Source organism: Vanessa atalanta, chromosome 24 (genome assembly GCF_905147765.1).
Source record: "Vanessa atalanta chromosome 24, ilVanAtal1.2, whole genome shotgun sequence".
Classification (NCBI taxonomy): Eukaryota; Metazoa; Arthropoda; class Insecta; order Lepidoptera; family Nymphalidae; genus Vanessa; species Vanessa atalanta.
This window is the reverse complement of record NC_061894.1, coordinates 7653886-7666457: the sequence shown is the minus strand read 5'-3', so window position 1 is coordinate 7666457 and position 12572 is coordinate 7653886. Positions and strand designations below refer to the sequence as shown.

The window sequence follows — 12572 nt, the reverse complement described above, 5'->3', positions numbered from 1 at the left end:
TATTATAAAACTAGCTGTGCCCGCGACTTCGTGCGCTTTCGAATTTAAGTTACTTGGACATTGTAGCGTGACTTTATTTTTATAATATGATAATTCTACATTAAAGTACATCAGCTATCTGCCAGTGAAAGTCCCGTCAAAATCGGTCTAGCCGTTCCAGAGATTAGCCGGAACAAACAGAGAGACAAAAATTGTAAAAATGTTATTTTGTTATATGTATAGAAAACAACATGAATTTCATACTTGTTACATCAATCGATCTCGTCTAAATTGGTTTCTAAATAATGTTATGTACTAAAATTTTAGAAATGTTTGCAGACAGACAGTCCCAAAAAAAAATTACTATCATGTGTATATATGTAAAATTTTCTTGTCTTCGTTGCTCTTCTCTATGATGACTGTTTTTTTAAATACTTTATTGACCACCGCAAAGTAAATGGGAGTAAAGGCGGACTTAATGCCTGAATTCACCGCCAGACAACCTTAAGCTCATACGGAAAACCATGAAGGCGGTAATTAGTAATTGACAAAACATAACAGTATACATACTTATAAATAAAACTCTAAAAAAAATACATACATACACACATAGTATCTACAAAATACATATAAACGAATAAATAAATAAATATTGTACAACATCACATACATTACTCAGATCCCAATGTAAGTAGCTGAAGCACTTGTCTTATGGAAAATCAAAAGTAATGCCGGTACCACAAACACCCAGACCCGATACATCATAGAAAACTAATGACCTTTTTCTACATCGACTCGGCCGGGGATCGAACACCGGCGCAACCATGAAAACCGGTGTACACACTAGTCGACCACGGAGGTCGTCAAATATCGATCTATATTATCCATAGAAGATCTAATAGAGGAACTTTTACCATTTTTGTATTTTGGTATGTTAACGTCATATAGCTACGGCTGATGGCGTCATATATATTAAACAATCACGCTTCAAGACAATATAGTTAACTTAATTTATATATAAAAAAAAAAAAACACTTTTCTGTCGTTTCTCATTGGTAGAATCTACTTTCCGAACGGTTGGTAGCTTTCCATTAAATTTACCTTTTAAAATGGCGATTCCTGAGTGCTTTTAAGAGCCAACTTGAATAAAGTATATTTGATTTCGGTTTCATTTAACCAGTATCAGGTTTCAAGATCAACGTCACATTTATTTGTCGGATACATAATTATGGTATCAAACCCTGTCGTACATAAATATAATAATAAATGAGAAGATACAATTAATAGTAAATATTTTATTTGTCAAAACATAACAAAACAAGAGTAAATTACAAAATAAAAACAAAAGTAATACTTTCTTAAATCAAATATGACATTGTAATCAAAGATAACGTTCAAATTAAAAAAAAAAAACAACGAAAGAACTATAAATTGTACAGTGGTGTTATAATGCAGGAGACAACTCAGCCCTAGTTAAGGTTCTGATCCGACGCTGATATACAATGACAATATTAGTGATTGAAAATTACCTTTAACTTAAAATATATATGTTTAACTTAAAGTGTGATCCGAAAGACACGTGAATTAAAGATTGTGGGTTCAAACCCGGTCGATCAGTGGGTATGATTCATCTCCAGCTCAAAAATGTCGTGATTAAACCTAACCCACTTTAAACCTTCTTCTCAAAAGTGGTAGAGGATGTCCAGTAGTGGGGCATCAACAGGCAGTTACATTTATGATTATCTGTGCCAAACAATATGCTTCGTAAAGGCATATGTGTGTTACCAAATTTGCGTCTCAAAAAATACCACTTCGGAATATTTTTCTAGTGTGCATCCAAAGTTGATCTATTGACAAAGAAGAAGCGGCCGTTTGCTAGATCGGTCTTTTTTATTATAATATCAACCGTGACAGCTGTCGCATTGGCTGGGGGCCAAGGAGTTTTATTAAAATAAGCTTAGGATATATATTTAATGGATGCGCTGCAGAATATTATATCGAGTAAGGAAATTATGGTAACGAGCGCGTTGTTTTCGTCTGATGTTTAGGTTTTTCTTTATGATATCGGTAGGTGGACGACCAAATGGACCACCTGATGGTAAGTGGTCACCACTGCCAGTGCCACTGCCAGACAGTGGAGTTGTAAGAAATATTAACCATTCTTTAAATCACCAATTCGCCACCAACCCCGGGAACTAAGATGTTACGTCCCTTGTGCCTGTAGTTACACTGGCTCACTCACCCTTCAAACCTGAACACAACAATACTGAATACTGCTGTTTGGCGATAGAATATCTGATGAGTGGGTGGTACCTACCCAGACGGGCTTGCACAAAGCCCTACCACCAAGTGATTATTAAAATATTAGCCATACTAATGATGGCCCAGTGGTAAGAATGCAAGCTTCTTCGCGTGAACGCATTCAAACCCAGGTTACCACTGAATATGTTGTTTACACCTTTAAAGACCTATCACTTTATATGTTACCCAAGTCAGATATTAATTTTAAGTGCTTAGTGATAAGTTAATGGTGTAACTTTTCCAATAAATAAATATTAATATGCTTAATTTGTTTTTATAATTCATATCATGCTCAGCTGTGAAGGGAAACTTCGTGAGGAAACCTACATGTGTCCAATTTGAATAAAATTCTGCCGTTTCTACATATGTCCTCCAAGTCGCACTTTAGCAGCGTGGTGATATAATTTCCAAACCTTCTCCTAAAAGCAGGCCTTAGCTATTAATAAATGAGGAGTTTTTTTTATTTGTAAAGCCTAACTAATAAAACTTTTGAACGAAGTTTTATAAAACTGATACCAGGAGATGCAACTCGTTTCCGAAAAGGTTTTAGTACGCAATAAAAGGAGAGATTAGATTTAGTATGTAGACAACGTCTGCCGATGGATTTGCTTGTGTAGTAACATATGATACATCAGTATATATAGTTGCCATGAAATTATCTTGTAAAAGCTATTGGTGATAAAATTTGTCTTAATTTACGGTTCGTATTTTGTACTAAATTATGAAACTTTTGCTGAATTTTGAAGTTTAAAGTAGTTTGGGTAGATACCACCCATTGTGTTCTGATTTGATGAGTGAGTGAGCCAGTGCAGCTAGGCATAAGTTACATAATATATCAGTTTCCAAGTATGGTGGCGCATGCTATGTAAGAAATTGTTAAAGTTTCATAGAGCACAATATCTATCGGCTGTGGTGACAACATACCATCAGGTTGCCAATTTGGTCTTCCGTCTACATTAGCCACAAAAAGAAGTCTCATAATCCGATTAGGTTGGAAAATATTCGGCTGCAGAACCCACAATTTTATGGGCCTTCCCACTCACTGGCAAACTAAGTCAAATCACAGACTCCTGCTGTTACGAAGAATTTCTCGTCCGAAAACCCCAATAACAATTAAAATGGTCCAATTCGAGGATTGAACTCAGGCCTTTAAGTCTGCTGCTATATAATCCAGACATTGGACCAGCGAGGCAATCCATCATTAATAAAACATAGAATCAAGGTCAAACCAATATAGTAATACGTCCCTAAGCTATTAAACGGCCGATTGGCTGGCTAATCACACCGGACGTTTCAACCGACAGCTTTCAATAGAGACAGCTCCTAAGTACAGTTAACATTGTAATTAGTAACGGTCTGTATGTAATTAATGTTGACAAGTCTTGCTTTGATTTTGCGAACAGACTGGAATACCCTCCTTGGTTATGGTTAATAAATCTATCGTGGAACAACGTACATGATTTTGCAAATCTCAGAAAACGTTTAAAAATGTTCAAGTGTAAAATTTAAAAGGATCGTTAAGAAACTTTTCTGTGCTAAGTAGTGAACTTTATAACACACCTTAGTATAAAAGATCACGGGTTATTTCCAATCAAAAATTATAATTTTGTTTTTATAATTTAAATTTGTTGAACTGTGATGATGGAAATAAAAAGCGCTGAGTTTTTTTCGCCTGATTTTCTTGGTTGCTTCTGATTTTCGGTGGTCAATAATAATTATGTTGACCTTGACGATGAATGTTCAGATGTCTAGAAAACAAGGATATACCAGCGATAGTACCCGTGATGGAAGTTTAACTCAAAAGCAAAGAAACTGACAAACAGTAGAACTGTATGTGTACGCAACTCATGAATTCGTCATATACGTATATGCCAGTTTAACCTTAACACCCTAACTGATGAAGACAAATGGACGGATGGTTCATTTGCTGATGTGACGTCATTAGATTAGAAATCCAGGAGTAATTGCTATTATGTTACACTACACGTGAAGCATTGAAGACAAATTGAATAAGCACATAAATGTTTTTTTTTTAATTGTACTAAAAAGACTTACAAGTCGATGCCTAGAATAAAAAAATACTATATTAAAAAAAAAAACATTGTAAACATCATTTGTTAATAACGATACAATAATAATAATGCATATTATAAATCCACATAAATGTAAATTTATTTGAAATTTACAAGAAAGTTCTTTATAGTTTGGCCGCCACTTTTGAAGTACTACTGCTTTTTAATTCGGTTGAACTTTTGTTTAAACTGTTTTAATTTTTCATTTGTAGCGTAGACATTGAAGAACTCTAAGCTAACTATTATTTAAGTTAAGAAATCTGTTTGAATAATACTTAAAAATATTTAAAAATGTATTGTAAATGTATGTTACTCTAAGTGAAGGTACAAGTAAATTACTTTAATTCAATCATAATTATCTATCCTTAATATAATGATGTACTTAATTTAATATGTTTGCTAGAATATATTTTAATTTTAATAAATATACTGACATAGTATATCTTGTAATTTATATACCTATGTGTATAATTAATAAACATAATTAAGTACATACATTACTTTTCATTTTTAACACGGTTATATTAGCTTCACTTGTAACTGTGTATGTAAGAAAATCTTGGAGTCTTAATTTGATCCACTTCCCGGTCTTCGATTAGGATGAAATTTTGCACACGCTCTGAGTTCTGATGACAATATATGACTAGCTAAGAAACGTCATTACAAATCCAATATGGCGGTCTCCCCAAAATGGCGGAATGGCTGTTTGAAATCCACCCCCATTGATATCAAATGAAAGGGTCAGGAATACGAAAAAAATAGTCACGTGACTTAAATCCAACATGGCGGACGTCCAAGATGGCGGATTGGCTTTTTGAAATGCAACCCCATGATATGGGTATTAAATGAAAGGGTTTGCTTTTGTAATTTACTAAATGCTAAAAGCGTGTTTTTTAGTTTTTTAAACTATTATTATTGGACAAAACGCTCCATTTGTAATTTTTATGTTTTTTAAACTATTTTTATATTATTATAACATCATATTCAATTTGTACATAAATAAATTTGCCTCTTGCACGACTCACGACGCGATGAGTGTTTTATATATCAACAAAACTCTTTTTATTATTGTGTCTTAGTCAAAATGCTTGTTCCTTTCAACTAAAGAGAAACTTGAAAATACTCTTAAAAAGACAATAATCAAATAAATTAGTTTCAGTAATTATATTACAAATGGCTATCTAAATAGGTTTCGTTTAATTAAAATTGATTTATATATATTTATTAATAAACGTATATGTAAAAATTTTTGTTAAACTTTGAGATACTTAGTGGTAGCGTTTTGTGTTAGGCCGTCTGAGTATTTACCACCCACTTATCAGATATTCTACTGCCAAATATTAGCACTCACTGTTGTGTTTCGGTTTGAAGGGTAAGTCAATGTAACTACAGGCACAAACTACAATAACATCTTAGTTCCCAAGATTTTGGACCATTGGCGGTGTAAGGAATGGTTAATATTTCTTAGAGCCATTGTCAACACGTTCGAGAACGTTCCAGAAGCAAGTGAGAGATGTCAATTTTTAAAACTATACAGCTAAGGAACATTCTTTAAGACCCAATTATTAAGCATTTACAGAGTAAGATACAATATACATTATGTGAGACCTAATACATAATTATTTTCCTTATGACATTGTGTTTATAAAGACAGCTCTAATAAAAAAGAGTTGGAAATAAGCAGTTTTTTTTTTCATTTCAATGAGTGTATTATGATATGAAAATGTTCCTTGATTACGATTTGTTCGATTCACAGGGGATGTAATTTGAATTAAGGATAATATTCGAAATTCAACCTCGTTTAATTACGGATTGTAAAATACATATGTTAAAAATAATTATTCGAGCGATGTTATGTGTTTAATCTGTATAGATAGAATGGCGTATTTAATTATAATAATAATTTTATACATTCAGGTAAGTTTATAAGGCTAAGCTAGTACTAGGTTGTAATCTCAAAACCGGGTGTCTTCAAAGCAAGAGTTAATACACGATTTTAGTCTCAGACTATATCAATACTTACCGTGAAGGGAAGTAAGTGTAGTATTAAATAATTAAAAAAAAAACACAATATTTTTTTGTGAATAAATCTATACTTATAATAAAATTGAAGTGTCTGTTTTTAATATTAAAGTAACCCATTTTTATTAAATGCATGTTTACACGGTACATATACCAAAATAATCTGTCTGTCTGTTTGTTCCGGCCAATCTCTGGAAAGGCTGAACCGATTTCGACGGGACTTTCACTGGCAGATAATGGTTGTAATACGGAGTAACTTAGGCTTTTATTTTAGAATTATATATAGAATAAAAATAAATTCACGCTACAATATCCAAATAACTTAAATTCAAACAACGCGCACGAAGTCGCGAGCACAGCTAGTATCACATATAAATCTAATTTCCCCTAAGGAGCTGAGCATCCTCTAGAAAAAATTGGTGATCCCTGGCTTTCATATTTAAACCCCTATCACATAGCTGTTCAAATAAAATATAAAGCATATATCGTCCAAATGAATATCAGCCTACATTAATTACGTTCCACCCTGAACTGAAATGAGCTCACTTAATCCCCGAATGACTGACACAACACGGTTCGTTTCCATTTAACGTGTGCTAATTGACGGTTCAGAAACGAAAAATCACAATTATCGAGAGATTCATATCACAAAATCTCGCCCATAATATCGATGGCAATATCAAAATATTCTTTATCCAAGTGGGCTCATAAAAGCACCTTTGAATCGACGTTACACTGTTGAATTAAACCGAAAGCTACCATCAGAAAGTGAATTCTACCGTGAACCGGAAAGAAGTTACTTTTTCCACGATTTTACTCACAGAGTATGTCAGTAGAGTACAACATTTTTTTTATATATCTTGCCTAGAAATCAACAAATAACAAGTCCACGCTTTTTATAAGTTATATAATACGCCTTATTTATCAATGTTTTTTGACATGAGATAATAGATATCTCCTGGATCTTGTCTTGAATCTTCTATAGACATTTTCATTTGGTAATTTTTGGTATACGAAGTATTGGAATTTATCTCTTTTTATTTAAATATTATTGGTCCTACTGCCTTGTTGTTCTAATAGATAATTATATGGCCACAGATCTCGAGATCCTTGGTTCCACTTCAGGTCGGGCTAATAAACAGTCATTGGGTTATTCTATCGAAAACTCAGTAACAACCCGGTGTCTGGATAGTTGGAAATGTATACACGTGGCACTGATATTAAACTCTATCGGGTCGTGTCGAATTTGTCGACCAATCGAATTATGAGAGTGAGTAAATAGAGACTGCACCTGTTGAAATAAAACTAGTTTTTAACGGATTTAATCGCGTATATCACGGGCAGACCACGTGACCACGAACACTGCAAAGTGCTCGAAACGTCGGGATGTTAAAATAATTAATATACGCGATTAAATCCGTTAAAAACTAGTTTTATTTCAATGTGTAATAATCGCGAAAATATAAGACAACATTAGACTGCACCTGTGTTTGTGCACACACCTGTGCACTATAATATATCCTGCTTACTTGTCAGTCTCCCTTGAGATTAATCATCATCATCATTGGTACTACTGGTCTATACAGCAACGCTGCTTGAGAAGAGGGGGTTGTGTTAATACAGAGAGACGGGCCTTAGTGTCTTCACCGAGAACGCATCTCAGCTTATGACGACATCGGAATGCAGGGGCACTATGCGGGGCACGTTCGTCACGTCCGCAGACGTGGTAAGTCGTGGACTTCGTTTCCGCAAGCGTTGTAATTGTGAGGTTTCATCCCAGCCAAGGAGTGTTTCAGTACGTGATTACGGTCATCATTTCATTACTGAAAGATTTGAGCTAGCCGAAGTCAACTGTTTTCAAAATATTTCAAATGTAATTTTTTTTTTCGAAAATATAAAGCCTTTTTTTCTAACATGCTCTATATACAACTGCTCCGCATACTCGTATTATAAGAGAAAGTCGCTTCTTGCCGTCTGTACGCTTAAATTATTTAAATTTCCCAATGGATTTTAATGCGGTTTTCATCAATAAACAGAGAATAAATTTAATATTATTGAACTTAATGTTAACTATCCTTATGTAAATAAGGTAATGTAATAAAAATTAAACAAAGTGATCTAAGAGGAAGGTTTATTTATGTATTAAATATAAACTATATGCATATTATAGGAGATAAAAGTCGAGAATTCCTACTTTACTAGCCGGAAAAATACAGGCATTTTCTTTTGTAGTTTGTTCTTAAATCTAAAATTTGTAAATGGACCATTATCAAACCCGTATGAAGCCGGGACGAGTAGCTAGTTTAAAATATAATAAGCACCTAGGTCCCATTTTTAGAGGATCACAGTTAATAAAACTCATCAATAATATGCGAAATAACTTCTCAAAGTATAAAGTGGATACCTAATAAGTAATTGAAATTAGGAATTTTCAGTAAATGATAAAAAAAAAATTAAAAGTTATCCTCCAACAAACTAATTATAAAGTTCCATATCTTATGATACTTCTATTGATAATTCTTAAAAAAAAAAGAAATTCAAATGGCTCAAACTTAATTCTTATAACTTAGGTTTGGAGTTCATACCACAATGCTGCTGCAATTCGGGTAAGTGGATGAATTTGTGAAAGAATTTCATTCAACGTTTTCGTTTACCACCGAACACGAGACAGATTCTGATACAAGTCATCCTTGATTGTGTTGTGTTGATGTAGATTCAGTGGTGTTTGGTCGCAAATTGGCTGTTCGTTGGCGTGTTCACGTTCTCGTCAAATATTTTAATTGTTTTGGTGTATCATTGACGCTAAATAAATATGAATTTAAAACGATCATATTTGTGGTTACTTTGTCTTTTCAATTTAATGGATATTTTCTTTCTTTTTCCGTGGGAATAACGCTAGGAAAGGAACGGAAAGACATATACCACTGCGGACTTTTTTGAAGACCTTTATTTATCTATCTCGTAGAGATCTGCCAGCGTTTGCAATGTAAGCGCGAAAATTGTGTTTAATTACATCACTTCAGAAACCTCTAAAATAATCAGTGTGTCTCTACTATATTCTACTTTAATCTTGAATCAATCTATTTATTAAAAAATAATAGCATCAAAATCTGTTGTGTAATTTTAAAGATCTAAGCATATACAAGGACAGACAACGGTTAGCGACTTTGTTTTATACTATGTAATGATCATAATATCATTAATAAGGAATATTACTCTATAAAGGATTATGTAGATGATAAAAAGTGTTGAGGTAGTATTGATTGATTTCCAAGCATGATAAGTAATAATTTAATTATTCTGACTGAGTGTCAGAAAAGTGTCACTACTGAGTTTCATGATAGTTCTTCTCGGTAGAATCTACATTTGTAACCTACTGGTGGAATGATGGTTCGAAAGTGCTCGAAAGAGCTTATTATATAAAGTATACATAGATTAGATATCAATAAAATTAAAGAAGGAAGTGGTCTAGTCATTAATGGTACCTTCTCAGCGACCTACCATGAACTAACGCTTCGTTCTCAAGATAAAAATGACTGTTATACAGTCTATATTTTTAAAAGAAATTTCGAATTCCAAAACGAATATCGAGTCATTCCAAAAATATGTACGAATTGCCATTCCAGTGATCGGTCTCCGATGAAATACTGTCTTGTCTCGAAAATGATATCGTTAACGGAATAAATGACTTGTAAAGAAAATTCGAATAATTTTTCCGAATATCCTCTGCGAATGATTGATGCGGTATTCGATAAACTTATTGCTTATTTATATTCTGTGGGAGATAATTCTATGATCAAATACGCGATATATTATTGCACGTTATGATACAAAGACAGAGTGATATATGGTATTGGTGGTAGGTGGTCACTGCCACATACATCCATTGGCACTGCAAGAAATGTTCACATTTCATCGCTTAAATCGCCAATGTGCTAGCCTAAAACCTTTGAACTAGAACACCACAATAATTAGCATTTATAGCGGTAAAATATATGAAGAGCAGGTGGTACCTACACAGGTAGCTTTAAAATAAGCAGTCATATTCAAGGGTCGTTGAACCTTAAATTAAAGCATTACGCAGCAAAATTTGTCGTGACAATTGTGAGTTTATGTTGAAACCTTTTCTTTTATTAAGAGTCTCTGTGGTTTTGTCAACCAAATACCTTTGCAAACATGAAATAATTAAACAAAAGGTGAAATTATATATACCAGTAAAGAAATTCGAAGTTCATTTTAAAAAGTATTCATAAATTAAGATATACTTTTTACCCGGTGATAGGGATTTGTGCAAGCCCGTCTGGGTAGGTACCACCCACTTATAATATATCGTATCAACAGTAACACTTAGTTTTTTTTTTATGGCATTGGTTTTCGGACGAGCATATGGGCCACCTGATGGTAAGTGGTCACCACCGCCCATAGACAAAGGCGATGTAAGAAATATTAACCATTCCTGACATCACCTATGAGCCACCAACCTTGGGATCTAAGATGTTATGTCCCTTGTGCCTGTGATTACACTGGCTCACTCACCCTTCTAACCGGAACATAACAATACAGTGTACTGTTATTTGGCGGTAGAATATCTGATGAGTGGGTGGTACCTACCCAGTCGGGCTTGCACAAAGCCCTACCACCAAGTACTGTTGTATTCCAGTATAACCACAGGCATAAGGGATATAAATGCTTAGTTAAGTTAAGATATTAATATACATATACACATATCTGAAGGTAATTTAATTTGAAAATGAATTAAAAAAAAAGATAGTTGAATGTTGTGTAGCTGATTCACTTTGAATAACAGAAATATATATATTATAGTATTCTTCAAACATATATATATTTATACATATTAGCGTTGGTTGCGGTCAGAATACGAGTGACATGTTTGGTAATTGTTTCCATAAAACTGCTCTTTAAGTGAGCATCTAAAATTAGACCTTAAGAGCCTACACACAAAACCGTGAATTGCATAAACTTCAACGTTCATCGGCGGGCTCGTTCCAGTGATGTGATGTCACACTTGTTGACTATTATTAAAGTTTGGCTTTAGAACGCATAGTGCATATATATGATGTAGACTAAGCCCAGGAAGGCTCACGATCGTAGGCAAAATGTTACGTCACCATAAGTGACAAAAGCGTCACGAAGTAAATTCGACTGTGTGTATCGGTTCATTAGGTTGATATTAATTTTGGAATATCTGAAAGATAAGTCCGTCTACGATTAAATAAAAAAAAATATTAACTTACCAAGTGCCAAGTACAGCACAAGAAATGCCGGCGATGTCATTGACCTGCCGGCCAGGGGGGCCACCCGCCCGCATTCGCAACGGTGACCACATCAATACCACATCCCACTATGACCTACCACCACGTAACTAGCACATCACTTTACACTGCCACTGATTATTATTTAAGTGGGCCATAGATTATTAATAATCTGGATAAATTCAGTTATTTCGATAAACAAACGTTAAAAATAGTCTATTTTAAAAGTTGATGAACACAGGTACAACTATTTAATCGATAAATTCTTAAATTTCTCCGACTGTTATCTGAAACAAAGAAAAATGCAATTAATTATTAATAATAATAATGGCAAGAAGGCTGTTGTACGATTAACATAAACTTCAGAGAAATAATTAAAATTGAACTTTGCTTATTTTATTTTTTTAAATACATAATGTTAAAAGTTACACACGAATATTAATATATTGAAAAAAAAAATGTTCAGCGCAAATCAGGGATACAAATAATTTTACATTTCAATACAGAAAATATATTTTCTTAACCCTTTTTTTTTTATACTCAAGTTACTCGACTTTTACTTTAAATTAATAATTCGACAGCAATGTGTGGGAATACAAAAAACAAATTCTATAGCAGTCATCGTTATTAAAAATATATATAATTAATGAACACCAATTAATAATTAAAATACATTCGTTAGTGAAATAGTAAAAATACATTTAGTATACTTCTCATTCACGCGCCGCGAACACACAAGGGAACAGAGAGAGACGTCATGCAGGTTTCCTCACGACGTTTTCCTTCACCGCCGAGCACGAGATGAATTATAAACACAAATTAAGCACATGAAAATTCAGTGGTGTTTGAACCCGCAATTATCGGTTAAGATGTGCGCGTTCTAAAAAATACTATACACACTACGATACACTTAACACATACAAGT

General features: G+C 33.6%; 1 protein-coding gene across 1 annotated transcript in view; it reads right to left on the bottom strand.

The window, feature by feature from the left end:
- LOC125073445 overlaps window positions 1-12572 on the bottom strand; it is a 244942-nt gene that overhangs the window by 32527 nt on the left and 199843 nt on the right. The window contains exon 5 of the mRNA XM_047684276.1: window positions 11630-11934. Coding sequence (XP_047540232.1) covers window positions 11630-11669 — 40 coding nt within the window. The 5' untranslated portion in view covers window positions 11670-11934. The remainder of the gene's footprint in view (window positions 1-11629; window positions 11935-12572) is intronic.